General features: G+C 43.2%; 1 protein-coding gene across 1 annotated transcript; it reads left to right on the forward strand.

The window, feature by feature from the left end:
- Nucleotides 1-1988: 1988 nt before the first annotated feature.
- On the forward strand, nt 1989-4130 carry LOC128849226 (uncharacterized). Its single transcript, XM_054049855.1, has 2 exons — nt 1989-3554; nt 3927-4130. Exons 1-2 carry the CDS (start codon nt 2617-2619, stop codon nt 4096-4098), a joined length of 1110 nt encoding a protein of 369 aa, XP_053905830.1. The 5' UTR covers nt 1989-2616; the 3' UTR covers nt 4099-4130.
- The last annotated feature ends 22947 nt before the right edge of the window (nt 4131-27077 follow it).

Raw genomic sequence — 27077 nt, forward strand, 5'->3', positions numbered from 1 at the left:
TGCCGTTAGTCAGGAGCTTGGGACAATCTCTTTGGCTTCCGCTCTGTCTGAGGCCAATTAATGGCTGTAACTGGGCTTTTCACCAGCCTCTGATCTCCCGCTTTATCTGTATGACACAACAGGTGAAGTCAGCGTCAGACACATAGCAAAGTTCCTCAGTCACTTATTTGTTTTCCAGACGTGAGCAGGTCGATCGGTTCGAGCAGGTAACTGTGGTACAGCCCCCTCAGTCCCAGCAGTGCTCTCAGGTGGGCCTCACCTGTGCTATCTCTACATGCACATGGCTGAGGATCATAGACCCTAACGGAGAAATAATAGCAAGCTTACAGCCGGTCTGCTACATATTAGTGATGAGAGATGAGGTGAAAAGTGGGTCCTAATATAGATCTAATTAAACCCCGTGTTTACATACACCTCCCCCCACCTCCAGAAGGGCAGTTTGCACTGTCAGCCACACTGAGCAAAGAGCTGTCAGTGTGGGCCCTGTAACAATTGCCTATTGGCCTGCTTCAAACTGTCCGCCGTGCTCAGTCTGAGAGCCACTGATCCTGTTAGAAGTTAATACTGTCATGGATCGCTGCCGACAAACAATGTCCATTCAAATAGGGTCACTATTCAGGATGCTGCACAGTATTAATTTTCCAGTATAGTTGATGGACTATCAGTGGCAGTTGTTCCAGACTTCTAAGCTCAAACAAATTAAAAACAATTTAAAAAAGCCTGGCTATTTGGAGATGCCTTCTGATACGGCGCAGGGCTGCACCCTTCTGGGGATCCCATCTGAACAAAGGCTGAAACCCCTGAAAATTCATTGCAAGATTAAATTCGTTCTGAGACACTTCCCCTTTCTTTGTAAGCTTTAAGGTTTTGATCCTGAAAACTGGTAAGCACATGAAAGATTTTTCCATGTGTAAGAAATGAAACATTTACCACTATTTATTAATTCATTTGCATAGCAATTTAGAGTTTCAGAGATCATCTGTTCAGAAATGAAGGCTAAAATAGCAGGAATCATTGTAGCAATCACTGTATTGTTATTCAAACCAAAAGAGCCTTAAGAAAAGGAAGATGTTCCAAGCTCCCAAGCGACTCCGGTAACACAGTATACTCAAAAAACTTCAGAGTATTGACATCTAATTAGGAATGAAGATATTTTATGCTTGAAAACCCAAGTACAGGTAAACAGAAACCAGACAAAATTGGACATTGTTCACTCTTCTCCAACGAACTGGGCTTGAAAGTCTTTCATCAATTAACCTTTCCATGTCTCCATTTGCACTTGTTTAGAAAAGGGAGAATAACGCCCATTGCCCTCCAAACAGGGTACAAGTACTGATGACAAAGCCCTTAGACTATCTCAAATGAAAAGTATCGTTTAAATGAAAATGTGATTTTCCACTGAGGCCCGTGCCCTCCTGCCGTGGGGCAGCCTGGAGGAGCTGCCTGAGGGGCTGCCGTGGGGCTGCGGTGGGGTGGTGGGGAGCAGCCAGAGCCCCCTGCCAGAGCCCGGGGAGGGAGGATGGATGGCCAGGGTGGAGGGGTCAGCGGTGCTTTGGGCGTGGGGCCGTGTCCGTGAGTCCTGCAGGGCCGCGTCTGTCCTGGCTCCCCTGGCAAAGGGCTGCTCGGCCTGGGGCAGGGGCCAGGGGAGTCCCCGTCCCCCCCAGGATTGCCTGCCCGGCTGCTGCTGGCTGAGCCCTGGGGGCGGCTCCGTGCCCTTCGAGGCTTGGGGGATGCCATGTGGGGCCGGGCGATGCTTTTGGCCCTCTGGGGAGCTGTGTCCTGGTGCCCCTGCACTCCCTGCCCACCCCATGTAGACACCGAAAGGCTCTGGAGAAACAATGGATTTTAATGAAATGACAAGAACACAAAGGTCTCTAAAAATACTCCCTCCCCAACACCCAGCCCCCACCCACTCCCCACAAACAACAGCAATTCCCCAAACAACAGGAACACTTGAGACAAACACCCATCCCCACCCCCTCATCCCTCTGCCACCCCCAAACAATCCGAGCCTGTCTGCATCTTGGTTTGGGGATGAGGTGCCTGGTCCTTGGCAGAGGAGCTGGGGATCTCCGTGTGCCGCGCTTGGCTCTGCCCTGTGTTCCCGTGCCGGTGGCAGTGGGGCACAGAGCAGGGCCGTGTCTGTGGGGAACGGGAAGGGTGTCGGAAAGTGACTGTCCCCCTGTTACTCAGCGCTGGTGAGATCCTGCCTCGAATCCCGGGTTCAGCTCTGGGGCCCTCACTACAAGAAGGACATTGAGGGGCTCGGAGCACGTCCAGAGACGGGGAACGGAGCTGAGGAAGGGGCTGGAGAACAAGTCCTGTGAGGAGCAGCTGAGGGAGCTGGGACTGTTTATCCTGGAGAAGAGGAGGCTGAGGAGAGACCTCCTCGCTGTCTACAACTGCCTGGAAGGAGGTTGTGGTGAGGTGGGTGTTGGTCTCTTCTCCCACTAACAAGTGATGGGATGAGAAGAAACGGCCTCAAGTTGTGCCAGGGGAAGGTTAGATTGCATATTAAGAACAAATTCTTTTCTGAAAGAGTGGTGAAGCCCTGGCAGAGGCTGCCCAGGGCAGTGGTGGAGTCCCCACCCCTGGAGTGGTTCAAAAAGCGTGTAGATGTGGTGCTGCGGGACACGGTTTAGTCAGCACGGTGGGGTCGGGCTGATGGTTGGACTGGATGAACTCAGAGCGCTTTTCCAAGCTCACCGATTCTCTGATTCTCTCACCTCCAGGCAGCTCTCCATCCCCCCTGACCCCCAGACCCTGTCAGCACACCCCCCATCGGTGTCTCAGGGACTCCCCCCCGGCACTGCAGGCCGGCTGCTGCCTCCTGAGCTCATCCGGCTTCCAAGGAAGAGGGCTCAGCAACCGAACCCCTCCTGCCCCGACCGTGCGCTGCGATGGAACGCCCGTCCCTGCTCGCCCCGGCCCTCCCTGGGCCACACCTGCTCGCCCCGAACCCGAGCAGGGGTCCCACACGCCCCCCCGGCCCGCGCTGCCCATTGGACGAGGCCGCGCAGTGCGCTCGGGGAGGGGCGGGGGCATGGGAGGGGGGCGGCCATGGCGCTGCCGCTGCTGCTGCTGCGGCCCGAGGCGCTGCCGCTGCCCCCAGCCCCGCCGCCCGACACCGGGAAGCGGGGAGCGCGGCTGCCGGCTGCCCTGGGCGCCCTTTGGCTGCCCCTGCGCGCCCCGAGCCCCGATTGGCTGCGCCCTCACACGCCCCGCGGGGTCCTCCTCCCCCCAGCCCTGCGCCCCCCTCCCTCCTCCCTGTCCCCATCCCTCAGCTCCCCCTCGTCCCTCCCATCCCCCGGCATCTCCCTCATTTCCCCCGTTCCCTGTGCGCTCTCTCGTCCCCGTCCACCCTTCATTCCACTCTTCCCCCATCAGCCTCTTCATCCCCCTCTCATTCTCCCTCACACCCCCTCGTGTTCTCTTTCGTCCCCTTTTCTCCCCCTCGTCCCCTTTTCTGCCCCTCGTCTGCTGCTCCGTTGGAGTGTGGGTCTGTGGTCAGTCCCGTCATTAATTTTCCTGTCTCGCTTCACAATTGTGGGCAGGTAAGGAGGTGGCTGCGGGTAGTAGGGAGGCTTGGAGACAGGTACCAAATATTCGCTATGCACCAGCCTCGGCGGTACAAAGCATTCCCAAGCTGGGACAGAACAAACGCCCCGCACCCCTTTCGTAAGGCCGGCACCTGTGATTCATGCGGTCACGATCTGAGGCTTAATATCTGATGAGAAATGTTGAGACAGAAATCGATCCTTTGACCGACCCTTACACCTTTCTCGTCCCTCGTCCCCCTTCTCCCCTGTAATTCCCTTTCTCACCCTTTGCCCCCGTTTCTCGCCCCTCGCCTCCCTTTCTCGTCCCCCTCTCCCCCGCCATTCCCTTTCTCTTCCCTCATCCCCCTCTCCCCTCTCTGCCCGCAGTGACCCTGTCCCGCTGCCGCCCGGACCAGTTCCAGTGGGAGCCCGGCGCTCCCTGCTTCCACCGGGAGTGGCTCTGCGATGGGCATCCCGACTGCACGGGTGGCGAGGACGAGCGCGGCTGTGGGACGGCGACCCCAGCAGAGCTGAGCCCCACCAGGAGGACATCTGGTGACACCACCTGGAGGACATCTGACATCACAACGACAAGAGCTTTCCTTAGTCCACCTGTGCCCAGTCCTGCCACACTTCCCCAAAGGGCAGTGGAGGAGGAACAGGGGAAGACGTTTCCTAGTCAGAATCACAGCCAAAATGATGAAGTATCCCTTCGTCCAATTCCCAGCACTGAATGTGCTCAGCCTGGCAGCTAAGGCCTTCAGGATCTCCTCCAGCTGTGTTACTGCATAGGATACCAGATTCCAAAATTGTGGGCTGCCACAGGGACCCCAATTTGTCTCAGTCAGGGAGGCCTTAGGGATGTCAGAGCCCCTGGAGAGCACAGCACTGCCTTCCTGGTGGGGCAAAGGCCATGCTGACTGTTCCCCAGGAAGAGGATCAACCCTGGAGATGGGCATTGGAAGGGGAAGGGGAAGGGAAGGGAAGGGAAGGGTGCTGTCTGAGGAAGGCAGAGGTATGGTGCACCTCCCTTGGGTCTCTAGGAGCCCCTGCAATGCCTGTGTTGGAAATCAGAGGCTTTCCTTCTAAGCAGTGGAGCACAGATCCTCTGCTGGGCATCTAGCAGCAGCCTCTGATTTTCCCCACTGGCGCATCTTGTCTTTCCCCACCCTGGAGCTGATGGGTGGTTAAGACATGTCCAGAATTGACTCTGGGGTTCTCCATTGGTTCCTGAAAATTATCAGATTGGTGAAGCCATATTGATGACTCCTGATGACTTTCTAGTCCTTCACGTGCCTGGCAGTGGTTTCCACAGTCGGCTGGCAGGCAGCCCCCCACCATAAAGTGCAAGGGTCCAAGCCCTCCTGGGAAAGCAGAGGAAATGGCTCAGCAGGGCACAAAGGTGGGACAGAGCTGCTGCTCTGCAGGTTCGGCATCAGTGGTCTGGTTTTGTATTTTCGGTAATCTGCATTATTTGTAATCTGTATTATTTGTTCCGCAGGTTCGGCAACTGTGTTCTGGTTTTGTATTTTCGGTAATCTATATGATTCGGCCATGATCTTTTTGTGCTAATTCTGCTTGGAAGAAACCATTGCTTTGTATGTGACACCACTGTTTGTGGAGTGCTTTGAGTTTTGTCCAGATTGAACAAGACGTGCCCGGAGCACAGGATTGCTGGTGGGGTGGGAGCTCCTTCGGCCTGTGGAGCTGTTGCCCACCTCACTTTGGTCCTCTTTTGCCGTTTTCCAGACACGGTGCTTTATTGGGAATTCTGGTCTTGTGCCTTATCGGGAATGGTACCATCTTTTTTTCTGCTCTTGTGCCTTATGGGGAATGGTACCATCTTTTCTGGTCTGGTAAAAGCCTGCCTGTTAGATGCGGCAAAAGCTACGCTTGGTTGGGCTATGGAGCTCCAGAGGGAAGCCTAGGTGCCGTCCGTAAGACAGTAGCGAACTCTGCAGGTTCGGCATCAGTGGTCTGGTTTTGTATTTTCGGTAATCTGCATTATTTGTAATCTGTATTATTCGTTCCACAGGTTCGGCAACTGTGTTCTGGTTTTGTATTTTCGGTAATCTATATTATTCGTTACGTGGAATTTTGTTTGGTTTTTGTTGTCTGGTGTTGGTCTGGACTGTTATAAAATGCCACCGATACCCAGGTCATCACTGTTAGGGTGTATTTTGATGCATTGGAAAGAGGGGTGGTTTGGGCAAGACATGCAAAAACAGAAATTGGTTGAGTATTGTAATGTATGGCGGACACAGTATAATTTAGAGGATCAAGTGTGTTGGCCAGAAAATGGAACTTTAGATTATAATACCATCCTACAATTGATGTTATTTTGTAAGAGCAAGGGCAAATGGGATGAAGTACCATATGTAGAATTGTTTTTTATTTTAAGAGGGGATGAGGAATGGAAAAAGGCGTGTGGCATAATGGTTGTTAGCACAAAATCGGATGAGCAACGTGAGGCATGTGTGACTGAGAAGAAATGTATGAAATGTCTGGCAGCGGAAAATGCTTTGCAGCATAAGGAAGATGATGATTTTGATTTATTAGTGGCTCCTTCGGCCCCACCAGCCCCCAGAGATACTGGAGTAAGAGGCGATGGGGAGGATGAGGTAGAAATAGATAGAAAATATGGGTGCGAAGAGGAACAGGAGTATCCCACTACCCCAATATCCCACTGAACATGGCAGCGGGATATTCAAGTTAGACAGCAGACATCCAATGCAATATTAGCACCGCTTCGACAAGGAGTTGGGGCAGAAGGACCCGTATGTGTTAAAGTACCTTTCAGTCCATGTGATCTGATACTCTGGAAACAATCTGCTGGAACTTATCGGGAGAACCTGAGTAAAGTGGCACGAGTTGTAAAGATGATTCTGAAAACTCAGAATCCTGGTTGGGATGATATACTGGTGTTACTGGACACCCTAACGGACTCTACAGAGAAGGAAATGGTGTTGAGAACTGCGCGCGAGCGAGTTAGAGAAGACATTAGGCAGGGGATCAGAATATAATACCCCAATTTTTCCAGTAAAGAAACCAAATGGAGAATATAGATTGGTACAGGACTTCAGGGCTATTAATGAAATCACGAAAGATATACATCCGGTAGTAGCTAACCCATACACATTGTTAACATCTGTGAAGGAGAAATACAAATGGTTTACAGTAATTGATTTAAAAGATGCCTTCTTCTGTATTCCCCTCGACAAAGATAGTAGGAAATTCTTCGCTTTTGAATGGGAGAACCCGCACAATGGACGAAAAATGCAGTTGACATGGACAAGGCTTCCACAGGGATTCAAGAACAGTCCAACGCTTTTTGGGAACCAGCTGGCAAAAGAATTGGAATCATGGACAATGCAGGAGGAAGTTCAGGTACCGCGATCGCAGTATCTTCTGCTACAATATGTGGATGATATTTTAATTGCAACAGAACACAAATCAGTATGTATCCAAGTGACAATCAGGGCTTAATTAAAATAAGATTAAAATTATAGGTTATGTACATTGTATTTAGCATTTGATATGTATTGTGTTTAGCATTTAATTTTGTTGATCTTTATAGTTAAGTGTGTGCAGACTTTGTGTCTGTCTCTGCAGACGGTGACGGTTTTCTCACAAACCACATATAACCTTCACAAGTACATGATATTAGGGAGTGCTTAGAAAGAATGTACTAACAACCTTATCCGAGCAGAGCCTACGCTTTTACTAACAACCTTATCTTTGTGAAGGCCAGAAGCATACCAAGGGCAGTCAAGTGAAGATAAGGAAATGCTGGTGTCCACACAAATGATGAGACAATCCTCAAATACATATGCATGAAGAAATGATGTAATCTGTTGAATATACATTAGATTGCAAAACACTTCAGGGTTAAATTGCGGACGCGCCGGGATCGTCTTGGAACCTGATTTGGGTGTGCATACCCCTGGTTCCCGGGGCCTCGAAATAAAGCACCACATATAACCTTCCTGGAATGGTTATGTGTTTGTCTCTACGCTAACACCACCACTAACCATACACAGACACTCAAAACGAAAAAAGACCACCGCCACCACCAAAACCACCCACCCTCGAACTATGTGCTGGAATTCTTAGGGGAATTTAGTCTTCTCTACATCCGCTATTGCTACTGCTTTTTATGCATATATTTGAAAAAGATGAATGAAGCAAGGTTTTCTGAAACAAATAAACGGCATAGCATGGTGAAGAAGAATAAATGGCTTCAAGTTGTCTCAGCGATGAGGCAATCAGATAAGTTAATTTTACGCATGCAATCAGCAGAGCAAGTTCAAATATTGTTTTGCACACTGTAGCTTTTTAGTGGTCAGATAATTAAATGTTAATTGTGAGAGTGGGAAATGACTTAGCAGGTGTGTAAAAAGCAGAGTAAAAACCTAACAGGAGGGCGAAATAATGAAGGAGAGCTATCGTGCCTCGGAGACGGAGATGCGAAAACCTGCTAATGTGGAGAACCGATAAGACGTTAACCACAAAATAACAGTGATCTTTTCGAAATGAGGTTATTATTTACTGACGCTTGACCAGACTTGATTCTGGTTAACTTTTAATACAAATGTTAAAACTATGTGTAGACACAATTTTAAACTGTATTTTGGGATTTTTTTTTTTCACCTTGTCTTTAGCAATCTATTTTCTTTAATGCCTACTTATAGGTATAGCACTGGGAATTTTCAGCAAAGACTGCCAAAAATAAAATTCAATCACTTGGAAAGTCTAGTTTACTATAATTCCCTTATATACATCATAAAAATATTTTAAAACATGTTTTTGACAACAGTACATCTTGAATTAGTCTGGTGTGGTACATAGTGCACAGTAAAGTTTCTCCAGGTGGGAGATACTGAGAAAGTTTAGGAACAAGACAAACCAGAGGAGCCAGCTCATGTGCTATTTCCTTCCACGTGATATATCCTTTTAATTTCACATTCTCACTACTGAGATTTATCCTGCTTTTCAATCTTTGCTCTCTTAGCCTACTGCAGTCTTCCTACATGCAATTTACTGATTGTCACTTCACTTGCATGAATGTAACATCATTAACTCCACTTGACACACCTCTGACTTATAACAACACTTAAATAACTTTAGAATCAATTCCATTATCTCCATCATTCAGGAAACTCGGAAGGAAAGTGAAGCCTACGTGAATGAATAACCTCAATGTTAAATGGACTCATGCTATAAAAAGCATAATTTAAGTGTCAAAACAGCAAATGCGTCCAGTTTGAGATTTAGTACTTACGCTCCTTCAGCTGGCAATTTCATACACTAGATGCCAACAGAATCTGAATGACAGCTCTGCTCACGACACTTACTGCCACCAAGTCTCTATCATCAACACACTTTTAGAAAGGCTGCAAGCATTTAATACGCATTCCTTTGGAAGACGTAAAGAAACCACATCTTATATTCATTTCATGTAGCTGCATTGCTACACCACCAGTATACAACTTGAAGTTGCTTTACATCTCAGAGGATGCATTATCACAGTCACAGACTGGCTGAGGATAGAAGGGACCTCTGGAAGCCCTGTAGTCCAACCCCAGCCTGGTCACCAGGTGCCCTGTCCCACGCAGCAGTGGGCCTAAATTTCCCAAGTCCTCCTTTGGCCACTTAGGGACTTAAAGAAGCCTTTCTTTTTGCCTTTGAAATCCCTTGCCAAATTCAGCTCCAAGTGGGCTTTGGCTTTTCTAACCGCAATTCTGCATGTCTGGACAGTGTCTCCGCATTATTCCCTGTTCCTGCTTTCACCTTCTCTATACATCTTTTTTTGTGCTTGTGTTTTGCCAGGAGCAACTCGTTCATCCATGCATTACTCCCTGCTCACTGGGATGGACCGCTTTGGGACTGGAGGAGGAGATCCGTTCATATTAGACAGCTTTCTTGGCCTCTCCTCCCTCCAGGGTATATTCCCACGAGACTCTTCCAAGCAAATCCTTCTTTGGAAGAAGCCGAAGTCTGATTTCTGGAAGTCCAGGGCGGTGATCCCGCTTTTTGCCCTGCTCACTCTCCCTAGGATCCTCCTGGTCACTGCAGCCAAGCATACCTTCAACCTTCATGTGCCAAACAAGCCCTTCCTTGCTCGTGAGTGTGAGGCGTAGTAGAGCATCCCTCCTTGTCAGATATTCCATCAACTTGGTTCCTCTACCCTGTTGTATCCTCTATCCCAGAATATTTCCCATAGAGGAAAGTTATAGTACACCACTTCATCAGTAAGTCCAACATAATATCTTCACTGGACAGTCTCAGTCAGAAACTCCTCTGCCTTGTCTCCAACAGCATACCAATCTACAGGGGAAGAAGTCACAGAGAGTAGTTACTGAATTCAGGAGCAAAGAACAACTGGTAGTCTACAGATTAGAGTTTGGCTTGACCTGGGTATCTTGGAAGGAAAAAACAGTACATGAAGTTTTTCCGGGACTGTAAACTGCTGATGCATATGTTCCCCATATGTATTATTGTTTACAGAAGTGTAAGATCATACTTGCAAGCTTATCCTCATTTGATAGACTTAAAGGGCAATTTTCACTACTATGACCACGTGTTTCCTGAAATCTGCGGTGCTCTGACCTGTGGAAGTTATTTAAAATGTCTGGAATCTCCTCTCCTCATACTCATCTGGTCCAGAGAAATAACAAGTAATGTGATTTCATAAACCTTATTTCCCCAAAAAGCTGTGCTGCATTCAGAACAGAACAAAATCAAACCATTAACACAAACCCAAGCAAATACAAAGGTTCAAGTTTCATATGGAAATAACGGAACATCAGGAAACAAATTATTTATCAAATGGGAGAGCTGGCTGCCAGAGCATACAAAAAATTCTTGCAAAACTGAGATTAAATTTTGCCACTTAAGACAAACACCATCCAGCTGCATTTCCTAAAGGTAATGATACCATCCCTGGAGAGAACAGTTCAAGGTTGACACTGATAACTCTGGAGTCCGTTAGAAGCTGCAGAGTGCGAAGATTCCTGCTGTCTTTTAGTTACACAACTCTCATCACCGCAGTGAAAAGCTTCTCCGTTTTCACTATGATTAATAAAGAAAAACTTGTTCCCTTGCATCTTTTACTGAGTATATGTCAAAGGCCTACTATGAAAGGGCAATGATTTATAGTCAAAAGCTGAAAAAAAAACCCCACAAAGAACAAAAAGTAAGCGTCTTGACCTGTTCAAGTAGAGGATCAGAAGAGTGACTTTATATACATTTCAGTGAGGAAAAGGAGAAATTACACAGTGGATTTTAAAATCTTTCCCAAATTATAAAGGACTGTCTCCTGGTATTTCTACTGAATTCAGTCTTTGAGTTCAAACATTTCATGTGCTTCTCACAGTCAATAAAGTGCAACCGATAAAACCGTACTGAACTTAATTTTGCTTATATGCTGCAGTTCAGATATTGGCTCAGGTCTGTTCAGAATTATCTAATGTAATTAAAAACAGATCTCTGAATAGAACTATTCCAAAGAGGGCAAAGTGATGGCTATGCCCTCTTTTAATGGCATTCAAGGTTGCAGTCATAAATCTTTGGATCAAAGATTCCAGAAAACTAAGAAATCCTCTTGCCAAAACAGTAATGAATTTCTGTGAAGACAAGGGGTTTACTTTTCCTTTGGAGAGATTGCATTCCTTTTGCTCTGTATATTCTTTTATAAGGAGCGATTGCTACATGTTGAAAGGTAAACAGCTAGATCGACAGAATGGTGATGCCATTTAAATTCCCACGTTCAAATGGAAACATAGGGGTCTTTTTCTGAATGGTTGTGTATTTCTAGTCTTCTAATAAGGTTTCCAAGACCCTGAAGGAAAAAAACCCAAAAACCTCAATTCTTAAAAAGATGGAAACAGAACTGTCCTTGGTTGTTCTATCAGTGACAGAGTTTGTAGACTGACATGGGTAAATAATCAACCCCTCAATGGGGTTTTGGTAATTAAATGAAACATTACAAAGTCTAGGGCCCAGTGGGCCACTGTCAGTAGGACAAAATTGCGTGCTTTCCTCTGGCAGATAGAAAGCCCTGTCTCTTCTCCCACACTCTTAGAGAAAAATCACCATGCATATGCACATACACAGAAGTAGATCTCTGTTCTTCTTGCTTAGGACTAATTTGGGAGGTATTTCATTTCTCAGGAAAAATAAGAGGAATGAGATATAGTACAACGTAATAAATAACTATCATGGGTAACGGGCATAAATTGCATGACTTACCACATCCATGTCTGAGCATGTAATATAGGCTTTATATTGGGCACGAGCGAATGTATTTACACGAGTGCCCGAGCAGTTCATGTTTGACTGGTCAGTCAGTTCACAGACGAGCACCCTCGTAGCTCTTGCAAAAGTGTTTAATCACTGAATGCATGTGTGCCCAGGTAATTTATGCATGAATGCCCAGCTACCTTATGCATGAACAGCAGTCAGTTCATGCATGGCACACAATCAGTTAGCGTACGTGCTGGGCATACGTTGCAGGGGTCAGGTAGCCAGTCCCAGTGGGATCCAAATGGCTCCGACACCGGCGTGAGCAAGCTACAGGCGTTCAGCTCGTCAGAGAAGCACACAGCAGTTTGGCTCAGAGAGATCTAGAGAGAGCGCTGGCTGCGAGGGGAGATGTGCTGGGAGACACCGGAGAAGACTGACGGCAGTCAAGGCAGCTGAAGAAACAGCCGCTGAAGCTGGAAAAGCGAGACATCTTTGCTGAGCTTTTCCAGTTTTAAAAACTAATTACTCCAAATGAGGCAGAACAGCTGTGGGCTCCGTGTCTCCCGCATCTTGGCTATTCCCTTAGTAATTCTGCTCTAGTCTTTTTGTCCTTCACTAACGCATTCTCTCTCACACTGAAACATCTTCTGGGTGAAAAATAATAGTAAATATTTCAGTCTTACTCCTGACCTCTTCAGCTACCATTAACAGTCAGCCAGGCAGAATACAGCTCAGGATAGCTAACAAAAGTCAGCCAATACTCCAGCTTTTAGCATGACAGTAAACTTTATGGCTTTTGGAAGACAAATACTGCAGGTGTAATGCTACAAATAAATGCCTGATAAGAATAAGTGAATCCAAAATGTTCCAGTCGAAAATCGCCTACTAGCATAAACTTGAAATTGGTTTGTTGCATCCTTACTTCTGTACCAGCATCACATAAAATATAATCCTTATCATTTCAGCTGTTAGAAGAAAAGTCAGAATTGTAGTCACACAGCAAGCGCGCACCTATAAATATGTACACACACACACACACAAATGCTTCCAGTCCTTTTTGACAAAGCACACTCACAACACAATATATGCATTGGTTAGCCAGCATAGCGTTAGTTATTCAAAACAGTAATGCACAACAATTTAAGAAGTCTTTGATGTTTCATTTATAAAGCTGCACAGACACAAACTACAGAGCACCAACAGCTCAGTGTTTCAGCAATGCAATTATGCCCCATGCAGTGACTGCACGCGTGTCACCATCTCCTATTTTAGTCACAATGATCTCTGCAATATGCTATCGGATACTTAACTACTGGTCGCCCACGTACTTCCTATGTGGAGATCTCTCTAGTGTGCTAATTAGTTCAGACTGTAGCTGCCAAAATAAAATGACATAAAAGAGACTAATGCCTCATAAATAACCCACTGAGGAAAGCGAGAAAACATCTGTTAAAGAGCTTTGCACATTCACTCGCTTATTGTGGGGATAGAAAGTAAAGAATAAAAAGAAAAAGCAAACCATTTAAAAAGCAGGGAATAGACATCCATTTCTCCCTCTGTTCTGGAACTGGAATATTTTGGTCTGGTAGATAGCTTCCTTTTTCTACATAGCAGGTCCAAATCTGGGCTCATTCACACACAGCAGTGACAACGGGGTGTGGTCTTTTGGTGACATACATGGAGAAAAAGGATGGTATTTTTCACTGAGCTTCATACCCATTCCATTACAGAGAGTGGGAAAAAGTTTCTCTTCTCAGCATATAAGGCTGGGAAAACCCAACACCCAAAAGGCGGCTGTCCTGGCTATAACACCAATAGCATAGATTTACACCATCGGTTACTCAGCCAGCCTGAGGAGGACAAACCCTGTCCCATATTACAGCTGTCTGAAGTATCTACTCAACAGGGCGCATATATGATGACATACAATGCATTTCTGAGTAATTATGACATCTTTAATTTTGTAAAAACAGATTGTTTTAAAACGAATGTTAAGCAGCACTTTTGATTTCAAGAGTTCTGCAGCGTTATTGTTTATTACTGAATAGCTCGCTGGCTTTGCTGAGATGGCAGCTTTATACAGGCGGCTGAAGTGCTTCCTACCAGCAACAGCCTCAAATCTAGAAAAAAACCTCTATTGTCAATGCAAAATAACAAAAAAATACCATAAAAGTCTTTCTGGATAAACACGGAGCAGGATAAATGACAAACGCAGGTCTTGCGTCATATTAAATCCCTTGAGCATGGTGTCTTGTGTCTTCCTAAAACACCTTCCTCTGAGTCATAGAATCATAGAATCACCAGCTTGGAAAGGACCCACTGGATCATCGAGTCCAACCATTCCTAACACTCCCTTAAACCATGTCCCTAAGCACTTCATCCACCCGTTCCTTAAACACCTCCAGGGAAGGTGACTCGACCCCCTCCCTGGGCAGCCTCTGCCAGTGCCCGATGACTCTTTCCGTGAAGAAATTTTTTTCTGATACCCAGCCTGAACCTCCCCTGGCAGAGCTTGAGGCCATTCCCCCTTGTCCTGTCCTCTGTCACTTGGGAGAAGAGCCCAGCTCCCTCCTCTCCACAACCTCCTTTCAGGTAGTTGTAGAGAGCAATAAGGTCTCCCCTCAGCCTCCTCTTCTCCAGGCTAAACAACCCCAGCTCTCTCAGCCGCTCCTCATAAGACTTGTTCTCCAGCCCCTCACCAGCTTCGTTGCTCTAAATTAGGTGTGAGAGCACCTCTGAAGGGTTGGTGGAATAGGCATAGCGGAAGAGAAGTCCCCTATGGTGATAGTTCTGTTAATTCCTTATATTCTTTCGAAAAACTCTCTCCTTCAGCGTTATGAATCTTAGAAATTAAAATAAGAACTGGACTCAGCACTCCAGCTGTCGTCTCAATGATGCTGAGAGAAACAAAGGCTCACATCCCTCGACCTGCTGGCAGCAGCTGCCCTCATGCAGCGCAGGATGCCGCTGGCACCTCTGCAGCAGGGGCGCGCTGCACGGTCACCTTCAACCTGGAGCCCACAAGAAACCCCAGGACGTTTACTGCAAAGTGCCTTTCTGCTCTTCATCATCCTCCAGGTCCAGCTGCTCAGACAGTTTTTGATCCACACAATAAAGTACAACAAAGGCCTCAGTCTGTTATACATTTGAAGATATTACCAAGGAAGATATTCTCCCAAAGGCAGATGAAATAGAAAATTGGGATCATTGTTTGTTTGTTTGTTTGTTTGTTTTGGGGGTGGGTTGGCTTTTGAAGTGTAGATTTGGGGATATGAAAGGGATTAAAGATCACACTATTACTGCAGTTTTGCCAAGAAGAGCGTAACTAAATGTCTGCTTAAAACTGCAGACAAATTGCAGAGGTGGACAGAACATACTACTTGAACACTGGAAAAGGTCAAAATTACCACGGGTACGGGTTCCGTTTCGGAAGCTAAATAGGATGGATTTTTGAAGCTGTCAGAAATCTGATTTTAGATCTCTTCTAAAGGATGAAATAAATAATTACATAAATAAAGTTACACCTGAAAGAGATGCTGGGTCTCCAAAGAGGACTCAGTCCCTTAAGGAAGAGACACAGTAAAGCCCAAAGGCCCAAACTGGTCTCAAGAGGGAATATTCATCTTCCTAGGATCAAAACAAAAATGTTGAAGCAGCTTACATCTAGCCAGGAGAAAGATTTTGTCCTCAGGCATATCAAGCAGAAAGATGAGTTTAGTACCCATGGAAAGTGTTTCGTAATATAAACTATTTCTGGGCATTAAAGAACAAAACTAAACCAAACCCTGCCACAGGTTTGTACTCCAAACCACTTTTCCATAGGATGACAAAAGGGATCACATCACCGTCTCCCTCAACAGGGGAATGAGTAACACGGCTGTGAGGCAGCAGTGAGAGAGAGGACGGGAAACGAAGAGACTGAGTATGTGCTCTCATTTTAATGAGTTGTTAATTCCTATCTTCTAGCCAGGGCCTTTTATCAGAGACTGTAAATCTCAGACAGACAAGGAGTCATGAGATTTTGAAATTGCCTTGTAAATTAGTTACTGGTAATGAAACCCTTTAGGTTTTGAAGGGATAGGACTGTGTGGGCTTTCCACGTTGAAATAATTATTGAACATTACTGAACCAAATAATTGAACTATGCTGTGTAAAAACTCTCATAATAATATCCACAGAATTTCCTTTTCTTCTTTTTTTTTTTTTTTAATTTGTACATTATAAGACCTGTTATTGATAATGTGAAGGTAAAAATATGACGGTCACAGGCAACATTACATTTACTGTTTCAAGTTATCTAAAAGCTGTAGTAAGGGATATATCGTACAAGAGCGATTCACCTTCACCATATAATCTCGCAAGAGTCTTCCATGTCAGAAAATTTAAAAGTATGCCCAGATAGGGCATATTTGAAAAACCTGAAGATAGACACAGATTTTAAATTAAACTTTGAACAGATGAAGTAATGAAAATTCAAAGCCATGTTAGATGCTTTATCGGTGCCATCTCAAATTAGACTTCAGACTCCAGACAGTATTTGTGTTATTAGTGCTGACGAAGGAGGACTATAAACATACAGCTTAATGTGGGAAAAGTATTCTTCAGCTATTCTACCCTTATTAGGGCTTTTTTTAGTGCTGTTTGGACAAAAAGAGATTGGGAGAGGGTGCTTTGGATTGGATTTTAATAGATTTTGTTCTTCTTGATAGTGTTTTCTCTTTAAAAAAGAAGTTATATGATTTACCTATAAAGGAATTCCCACGCTGATCTCAAAAATACATGTGGTGAAGTCACGGCTAGAATCAGCAGCATTTCCTTATTGCGAAACTTAGTTCCAATCCCACTGTTGAGACCTACCTTCTTCTGTGCTCTCCCATAGAAGAGCACTCTCTGGATCTGAACTACACTCAGCTGAACTTTCCTGGAGACTTAAATGTCTACATTGAAAAATCTAAAGAGGATCTGCAATTATATAAGCACTCGGCGTTGACAGTATCTTAAGTCTCTGAGCTCAAATGATTCACAAGAGCCTAACACTGAATATGAAAAAACCCCTAATTTTTTATACTCACTGTTTAAACACATAAATGGGACACAAAACCTCATCTCCCAACCCCCCCCCGCCAGTTGGGGTGAGGGAGGAGGTAGATGTTGGGAAAGAAGGTTACGGCTGGGAAGATGCAGGCTGAGGGGAGGTATTCCTATTTTAGTCTTTCTCACCATCAACTCAAATTTTAATTGGCAATAAATGTAAATAATTCTCACCAAGTTGAGTCTGTTTGATCACTGATAAGTGATGTTCCTGTCTTTACCAGGACCGATGAACTTTTTCGTCTCATTTTCTGCCCCTGTCCTGTTGACCAGGTGCAGCGGGCGAGCAGCTGGGTCTGGCAGCCAGCAAAGGGCAGCCCACCATCGCCTGAGAGTTAGGAATTCCGTACCCCCTTCCCAAATAAATTCTGTTACACGACTTCAATTGTCTTATCTGTAAATATTGATTTTGCATGTAATAGGATATTCATAAAATTAACAATGAAAGAAGAAACACGCAGATCATTTAGAAAAAACGCCAAGAAGTTCAATACCTCTGATAAACATTGGATTTGATCTTTAACTCCTGAGAAGCTCTTCTTTTAAGGGAAGAAAAGAAAATCAAATGAAAAATCAACATTGAAAGAATCTGATTTTAGATAATTTTGCTCTGACACTCCTGGGGAAAAAAATATCTGTTCTGTCTGTACACAAATCCACTTCTTCACTGTAAAAGCATAACGAAAGCAGCTACCCTAACACAAAAACTCCCTCTCATCCCGTGAATCTTTAATAAAAATAATCCTCCTCCCTAATATTTGAAGATAGCTTTTTGAGTATATAATTACACTCTAGTGAATTCCTGACGTAGAAGCATGGCACAGATTTCCCCCATCTGTTAGCATGAGATAAGTTCTGATTTGATATGACAAGAGGTTTTCTCATGTTCATAAAACAAAGGTTAGTACTGTGTTCACAGCTTGAAACACAATTTCTAAATGTGAATTACCAGGAATACTATTTACCTGTTTTCAGAGCTCCGAGCTAGAGGCTGACATTTATATATCAAAAGACTACAGTGAGCACATATGGAATGACTACAATAAATCAATTATTTCTACAGGTTAGAAAAATAACTCTGAAGGAGATTATGTACTATATAAATCTAGTTAAGGACCATTAAAAACAGGTTTTGACATTTAATCTGTTATTTTTTCCAGAAATATTTTAATGGAGCATTATGGCAAGGCTACGTTACAGAGCGCCTTAACCCAACTGTGTACGAGTATTTGAAGTTATTCTGATATCAGACCGGGGATTTGATGTGACAGCAGAGCTGAGGTTGTTGACATCTTGACACACTCCTTTTTTACGTTCATTTTTCCTCACTTAATCTGATAAGAGAAAGAATACATTAAAACAATATCTCCCTGTTAGATTTTTAATACAACCCTCACCATCTAAAAATGCTTGAGTGACGCTTCAAACTTCAAAACGGTATTACAAGACTACAAAGATTTCTCAGACAAACTGTACTGCAATGGAGCCGATCTGTCTGGGTAGGTTATTCTTCTCAGTAATGCCAAAGGAACTTGATCTTGAATGACTTATTCAAAATTTTCATGTACTTTTACCATGAAGATGAAAAATTTATTTACTAACGGATTTATTTTACGTTCTCATTTTATTATAAATAACTGGGTATGTAAATTTAATCTGTCAAAAGCAATTTTTATTGACTATAAATTTCAAGATGATTTAGTTATATATACGCATCATTATTATACTGCTTGTGTTCAGACTTTTCAAAAGCAGAAGGTGCATTTCTCTTTGAAGACATACAGAACTAGAGTTTCACATTAGTAAAATTAAACTCATGTGTTTGTAATGTTGTGATATAAACCCACCTCCTAAAAACTGTACACCTGAAACACTCAAAGTAGCACAAAAAAACCCAAACAGAATGATAGAATGATAGAATCACCAGGTTGGAAGGGACCCACCGGGTCATCGAGTCCACCCATTCCTAACGCTCCCTAAACCGTGTCCCTCAGCAACAGGCTAAAACAGGTTTAATGGCATATTTTTCTTAAAGTATTAACTTCAGGTAAAGACCAAAAAGGCAACAAAAACCTAGAGAAAGGTTTGTTGAAGAAACTTTGACACCTTTGCTCCACAGTCACAAAACAATCAGAGAAATGAAGCTGTTTTTAACGACAAAGGTGACTTTTAACTGCATCACAGCCCACAAATGCAAGCTGAGCATTTCCTTAACTTCTCTTCAAATAACAGCTCTGTCAATGGCATAAGCAGCCAGCAGCCAATAACACCGAGAAGGGAACTGTCAGCTGTGATTTCATCACTGTTTGGAGAAGCCCAGAAAGACTACAGTCTCTTAACAGAATCAACAGGCAGCTAATGAGCACTCCAAGGCATGAAGGGCTTGAGCCAGGTAAGGAAACCCACTGAGGAAAGTACTTCAGCAGTTAAGTAAAACTCTGAAAAACATGCTTAAGTCTCATTTATCCTACCAATACAGGCTTAAAGCTGCGTGATTTTCTGCATAAGCAATGATTAAACATAATTCTAAATTCTGAACGACGAGCTGCTTAGCTTAGAAGGTGTTTAAAGTAGTGCACATTATCTGAAATTGTAAAATCCCGCCGAACTTCTGGCCACCTCCAAATATTACAGAAAACCAATGGAAGCAAAAGGATCATCCCACTAAATGTGTATTTAAAATCACAATTCATATCTCAATTTTTTCTCCACATCAGCTCATACCATAAATGCATTCAACTCAAAGAATGGTTCTGTAAAATCATAATTATACCCCTGGTATCCTGGGGTATCATATTCATTTTCCTTCAAAGATTTCTTTAGCAAAAGTGTTTGCAAGTTGAAAGTTGTTTGATTTAACTTCGAGCTCAATCTTAACCTGGGATTTGAAAGGCATTCTCCTCCTTTTTGCCCCTCACTGACTGTAGTGAAGATATTTTCCCTAAGCTGGATTTGATCCCTGGTGTAACTTCATTTCTAAACTAAACTCAGATGCACTGCTACGGAGTTATACCATTTAACGGGGTGGCTCTAATGCAATTAACTAGTCCACAGAAAGAACCTGCGGGCCAGATCAAACAAAAATCTAGCAATATGAACAACTAAGTACTGAACTGAGCTTTAAAGGAAAATAGTGGATTGTCTGCTTTTGACATTTTACAAAAAAAATTGTTAAAACCCTGTTCTGCTTCAGATTTGTTCAAAGTAACTTTGCATTGACAGATAATACAGCAGCTCAGGTATCATCTGTCCGTACCACTCTACCTTTATGCTATGTCATGCATTGTCTCTCTGAAAATAAAGCTGAAAAAAAGAGCATGAACTGGCATAAAACAATACTAAAGCTCCAAGTTCACTTAGTAAAAACACAGTTACTTCATTGAGTCTGATTCAGATCAAACCTGTAATTCACACTCATCCATCTATGTGCAACATCGTTGATCAGGGACTCGCATCACAAGAGCGTCGTCAGACCACTGTCCTTGTTAAACAGAATTAGTACTCTGGATAATCAAGATAAATGTGGTAAATTGGCTTAGCAGATACCACAAGCAATGAAAATTTGCTCATTGTATAACAACTTAGGAATAAAGTTTTCCAACCTTACTAGTTCTTAAAATGTCATAAACAAAATAAACAAAAACCACAGAGAAGTACAAGGTAACCTCAGTGGCACGAGCACATAATTTTCATCTTATACACCAACTATTTGGACACTATTTTCTCACAGTTCACAGTATCAAAGACATGATTCCTTCTACTTCTATTTGCTTTTGGCTTACATTTACGCAGAAGACCATCTTCCACTCTGAACTAAGAAAAGAAAGTGGCTGTATCCCAGCTTTCAAGCACTGGCAAGCTATCATTCTTGTGAAATAAGAGGAAACTGCAAAAATATGTCAAAGAAACTCTAATGGCTTAAAATTTATTAGGCTTTACCAGGAAGTCTATCACCAGTTGCTACACATTTATCATAATGAACACTAATCTTATCTATCAGCTATTTTATGCAAAAAATAAACGCTGCTGGAAAACAAAAGTGTGCAAACTGCACTCCATGGTCCTTTACTTTTAAAGATCTACCAAAGCGTGTACGGTCAGTGAAAGGTAAATATTTACCCTCTTTTATTTTATTAGGCTCTAGAGACCTATGAAGGAGAGTCTTGGCACTGCTGAATTCTCTCCATAAGGCAGTATTCCCACATATCAAGATCCAGGAGATGACCACTGGTAGGAGGGACTGTGGTTCTGTTACTCCCCGACACACGGTGCAGCCAGCCGGTCGGCAGCTGAGCCGCGCTGCAGTCCCCGTCAGAACTCTATCAGATCTATCAGTCTCTCTATCACTCTCTCAGAAGGCTGTCGGCCTGAACGGCAACTTGCAACACACCAGTGAGCAACAGCAACAGTCGTCAACGATGCTCAGTGACAGACCTTCAACATTACGAACTTTAGAGACCATTTATTCAATTATCAATATTTCAAAAAAGGGTTGAAATAGAGAGACGGAGCAGTTTGAGGTTTGGGAGTTGGCTAAAGCTGATTGGTGCAACAGAAGTCTTCCTGATAACCGTGTGTTTCTGAGCGCATACACAGTAACGATTCTTTTTGCCTCAGTCACCAACCACAGAACCTCCTCAGAACTACTTTTTTCAAAGACTCAGACATCCTCACTGTCTCTTCCCTTTCAAATCACCAGTGAAATTGGAAAAGACAAATGATTTAACAAAGCAATGATAGGAGACGTTGCTAAACATGACAACCTTACAGCTTGTGATTATTTGTTAAATAATAAAATCAAGTAGTATCTTTGAGACAACGGGATGCAGCACTAGAGTTGAGATTTTCCTCCTAAAAGACCTCATAAACGGAGATTGAAAGAATCTGAAGATTCACACATGGTTAAAATGTATCAATCTCTATCACAATTTAATGACTCTTTTACATTTCTTTGTGGCTGAGAACCAAGCGGCATTTCTCAAAATATTTAGAAAATTATATAAAAAATAATTAATTAATTAATTAATTTTGCCTTTGTGTAGTTCGAAACTACTGAAGTCTTGAAAGATAATGCACGTTACTCATATTATGTACCTTGGAAACCTGAAGTTTAATATTCAAAATTACATCTCTTGGGCTGCTCAGAGAAAGCAGCAGTTCCCTTAGACTAAGGCAGAAGGCAACTACATGGAGAAGGTACTGCGAATCTCTCCGATATTAAGCAAATTATAGATTTGAGAGCTTTGTGTGGAAAAAGAAACATCTCCCAACTTACACAAGAACTGTGTCAGAACTCAGAAAAGAATTCAGATCTCCTGAGATCACTATCTCACTCAGAGGATCTCGTGTCCTTTTCCCTCACGTTACTTTACTTTTAGAGCTTTACCCTGCTGTAAGGCTTTGGGATTATTATTATCATCATCATTATCATTATTATCATTATTATTTTAAGAGTTTCATAAAATCCCCAAACCAGAAACCTTTCTCAATATATTTTTTATAATCTCATCAACTGTCAATTTATTGGTTCTCCAGGAAATGTAGGCACTGGACACACACTGCCATGTATCAACAGTTAATACGAATCTCACTATTTAGAAAGAAATCCACAGTTATTGCTCAGATGTAGAATACATAGTTTTACTTATTTGTGATTCTCTTTGTAAACACCACACCTACTGTAAACAGGGTAATTTCTGCTGGTAGTAAATACTTACCTCATTATTTGGTGTATCGGTAAACTTTATCTTGATCATTATTGGAGACTTATTAGCTCCTGGCAAGTCAGCAAACATCACTCTATTAACTTCAAAAGTACTGCCAGGATGCAAAGCTAACAACTTCCCTGCTAAAATACCCTTTCCAAAAAACCAAACACAAGAAGTCCCCTAAAGCATCTATGGCCAAGATGTAACAAAAGAGGATACAGAGTCAGTTTTATATGAAAGTAGGGTAGTTCCTTCCATAGTCAGTAGAAGAATACAAGCGTAGAAAGCAAGAAAACTCTTCCATATTGATATTTATATATCTGGATATTAGGACAGAGGAAAGAAAACAGTAGGAAAGTAAGAACAGGAGAACACTCTTAAATTCAAGAATACACAAAAATGTATCTTAGGTTTCAAGAACGTGCCAATGAAAAAAAAAACATTTCAAACTCTGCGAACAAAAGAACTGCTAGTTGCTTCACAGGGAAGTGCTCGTGTACCTCCAAGGAAAAACATTTACCAACCAGGTGGTCACTGAAGGACAAACAAAAAGAATTTAGGTATCTATAAGAAAAAAAAAACCTGTCAGAAGCAACAAACCAAGACAGTATAACATCCATTCCACACCTTAAGAGACTAACAATACGAGTAATTAAATGGAAGTGTAGCCATGAACCTATTCAGCCTATGACTCAATCAACAGCACATGCAAGGCCATCGTGTCTGTCCACACACTTAGGGTTCAGCTTCCCACTAACACGAAAGCTGCCATCCCTAAAACATGCTCACCATGCAGTTTTTTTGAAATAAAAAATTAAAGTACATTCTGTTTCCTCAGTTTTTAGGCAACTCCCACCTCTGGTGCTGCAACACTGTCCTTGTTTTCAGCTATACTCTTTATTTCTCAAAACCTGCAAGTATTCCTTTCCCAGGTTATGTTTTCCATCCAGTAAAAAGAAACTCAAGCCATTTTTTACTTTTATTCTTCCTCTTACCTTTCGTTTTGGAAACTGAGCATCTCCTGAAGGTGAATTGTCTCTCTCCTTTGTCCAAACTCTACTGCCAAATTGCCCATGCTAGAATATTTCATGGGATCAACAGACAGGACAAATTTAAGAGAACTTTAACACCTTTGGCCGGTATCAATTTGCTCACAAGAGGAATCTGGATTCAGTCCAAGGAAACGTCAACAGATGATTTTTGGCAGGGATAAATTAAAAGGAAAAACAAAAGATAAAGCAAATCCTGATAGTCAGTGAGGTCGTTTGTGGCGGATAATGTGGTTCCTCACAACTGATGTTTGCAATATATTGGCAGAAGGATATTTACAGCAAAGATTTAATCTGCGCTTACAGTATATTCAATACCCAGTGCCTTTCCATCCTATGCTCCTACAGGTCTCTTCATCTGTGGAAAGAAAAAACCTTCAGTGTTATTAATAAACAATTGGAGGGGGAAAAGAGAACAAAATAAATACCTTAAATGTAAGTTTGATAAACCACAAATCTCTCAAGGGGAGTAAAGTTAAATCTAGATTAAGTATATTAGAATATGGCAACAGGGACAACCTTGAAATCCAGGATGTGTATCACCAAATTGGCCAATATGTTTCTTCCAGAAGGGAAGACAGCTCCACTTTCTCAAATACAACGTTGCAGCTACAGTCACAACTTAAAACAAATGCTAACTTGCAGCAAGCAGGAACTCTTGCACATGTTAAACTGCATGTGTGTGTGTGTGTGTGTTACAGATTATGGGTCCTTTTAGAAAGAAAGAGAAATTAATCGAATTTAAAATATCTTCCTCTGAATAACGTTGTTGCTAAACACTGATTTTTCAACCCCAAGGCAAGCAGATTCTGAGACACTTTAACATCTAATTCCATTATAAATAGATATACTATTTGACTTTCAAAATAAACAGGAGAAGTCACCTGTTAAAATTTATATGAAAATTCTGTGCTAATCTACACCAATAAAACACAATTTAATTAAGCAATTACAGTTATAAATAATCATTTCACACCTGCAAGCAAACGACCAAAGAAACTCCTCATTTGGGAATAGGAGGTGGAGCAGAAGGAGAGCAAATTTACAAAATACACTCATAAAAATCTCTGATATTTTAATCCAAATGAATTTTCCAGGAGACAAAGCAACATAAAACTTCACTGAAAGGATGCATCATGTCTCTGTGAGAAGGTCTTTTCTTCCGCGTTAACTCTCTCACGGTAGATTCTTAACTTCATTTGAACCAAAAAGGGGGAAAGAGTAACAGCATCCCAACAGTTAAAGTAAAGTAAGCACATCAAAATGCACGCAACGGGCTTATTAGTTTAGTTTTGACAGGCTGCTAAACGGTAACTCAGAGTGAAGAGCTGGAAACACTCCACAATTAATGACCTCGCTCTGCACTGCCTGAGCTCGAGCCCGCAAAAGAACTGCTGACAGTCCAAAATTGGCATTCCAGTGCTCCTCCCGCCTCTCCCAATTTACAGGAGAACAGGAAATCATGAACAAGTGATACACTCTGTTAGCTCCTGTCATGGAGGGTGAGCTCACGTGTAGCCTTCGGGGTATCTTATACAGTTGAATGCTGAAAATAAAAGGTAATGTTCTTGGCAAAGAGCTGGGGGTATTAAATTTGGAAGGCTTGAAGCAGCTTTGAATTGCAGTCAATAAAAAAGAACCAAATAGTAATTTTGTCATTTAACTGTGCTGGTTATGCCCAATGAGTCAGACATCCGTGAAATAAACCGTGTCACTAGAAAAATGGCTTAACTCTTTCTGCAGTTGCAGTGTATTTTCTCCCTTCTTTTTCCTTCTGTTCTTCCTTCCCGTGATGTTCCTTTGTTTCAATAATACTATATGGTTACTCTCTCAGGACAACTCATCATTCAAAGAGTATCAAAATAATCAAAACATAGAACGGAGCTAGCTTTGTTGCTAAAAGACAAATCTGGCCCCCAAATGACTAGAAAATCACAGCATCCATATTTAATAAGATGCCTTAGCAGAAATACAGCACACATACTGTACTTCTATAGGAAAGCAATATTCATTTCTTACAGATTATTACTTAATAAATATTTCAGAAACTGGAAGTGGAAAGAAAATTAGAATAGCATACACTGTGCTCTTGATAGTTTAAAAGCACTTTTGTTTTCTGACCGAAGATAAAACTTTATGTTGGTTTTATTTCTGATGCATTTTAATACCGTTATGGGTTTGAAATTCATCCTTCGGTCAGTTGGAGAGGATGAAGTTATTTGATGTTGTGCTAGTGTCCACTAGAAAGTTAAAAGTCATCTTACATTAGCATGTACAGAGAGCTGATACTTTTTTATTGTCATTGTTCCAGATGCTTTGGATATTTCTCTGTAAATAAGACAACTTACCAGATGGTAGCAAGAATGAACTGCCAGGCACGCTCACAAATTCCCCCTTCCGAAAGTCAAGGGAACTGGCGGCTGGGCTGTCGTTGTTCTCACTTACATACGGTAAAGCAAAGAGCTATCCAAGAAACAAAAAACCCCATTCCTCCCAGCAGTGTGGTTTTCCAGTCGATTGGTGTAGCTCTGCAAGCATCCCTAAATCAATCATAACAGACAGTGGGCTGAGTTAATGCAGCTGCTCTCGAGCTCAGACCGAACTGTCAATGAGGATACAACGATATAAAGGACTCAGCGGGAGTGTGGGAAGGGATTCACGTCACCTCTGGGGGGTATATGGCCCAGGAAGCATCCATGGATGTGGTGGGATTCTGTCACCAGAGTATGGGAACAACCAAAAATGGCAAAGACCCTCTCGGACCAGAAACTTGAATCACTGAGAGGAACTCAACATTCATGAAGTCTGGTTAAAGCAACCACCATATGAACAGTAACCAAAGGATTCACAAAAGACGGCAGAGGAACGAGAGGCTTAAGGAACAATAGGCTGAGAGAGTTGGCGTTGTTGAGCCTGGAGAAGAGAAGGCTCCCAGGAGACCTTAGAGCGACCCTACAGTACCTGAAGGGACTACAGCAAAGCTGGGGAGGGGCTGTTCACAAAGGCTTGTGGGGATAGGACGAAGGACAGCGGGTATAAACTGGAGAAGGGCAGGTTTAGACCAGAGCTAAGGAGGAATTCCTTCACCATGAGAGCGGTGAGGCCCTGGCCCAGGTTGCCCAGGGCAGTGGTGGCTGCCCCATCCCTGGAGGTGTTCGGGGCCAGGCTGGATGGGGATTTGAGCCCCTGATCCAGTGGGAGGTGTCCCTGCTCCTGGCGGGGGGGGGTGGGGATGGGGTTGGAACAGAGTGACCTTTAAGGTCTCTTTGAACCCAAACTATTCTATGATTCTATGATTCTATGACTTGAATAAAGCGTGAAGAGGGCTGCGCTCCAAGGCTGGGAGTGCAGCCAGGAGGGGGCTGCATCACGGGGTGCAGAGCCACACAGGATGAGGGTCCCTGGGGGCGGGAAGCAGTGGGGGTACATGTAAAGCGAGAGCCCAC

The sequence above is a fragment of the Cuculus canorus genome, chromosome 27 (assembly GCF_017976375.1).
Source record: "Cuculus canorus isolate bCucCan1 chromosome 27, bCucCan1.pri, whole genome shotgun sequence".
Lineage (NCBI taxonomy): Eukaryota > Metazoa > Chordata > Aves > Cuculiformes > Cuculidae > Cuculus > Cuculus canorus.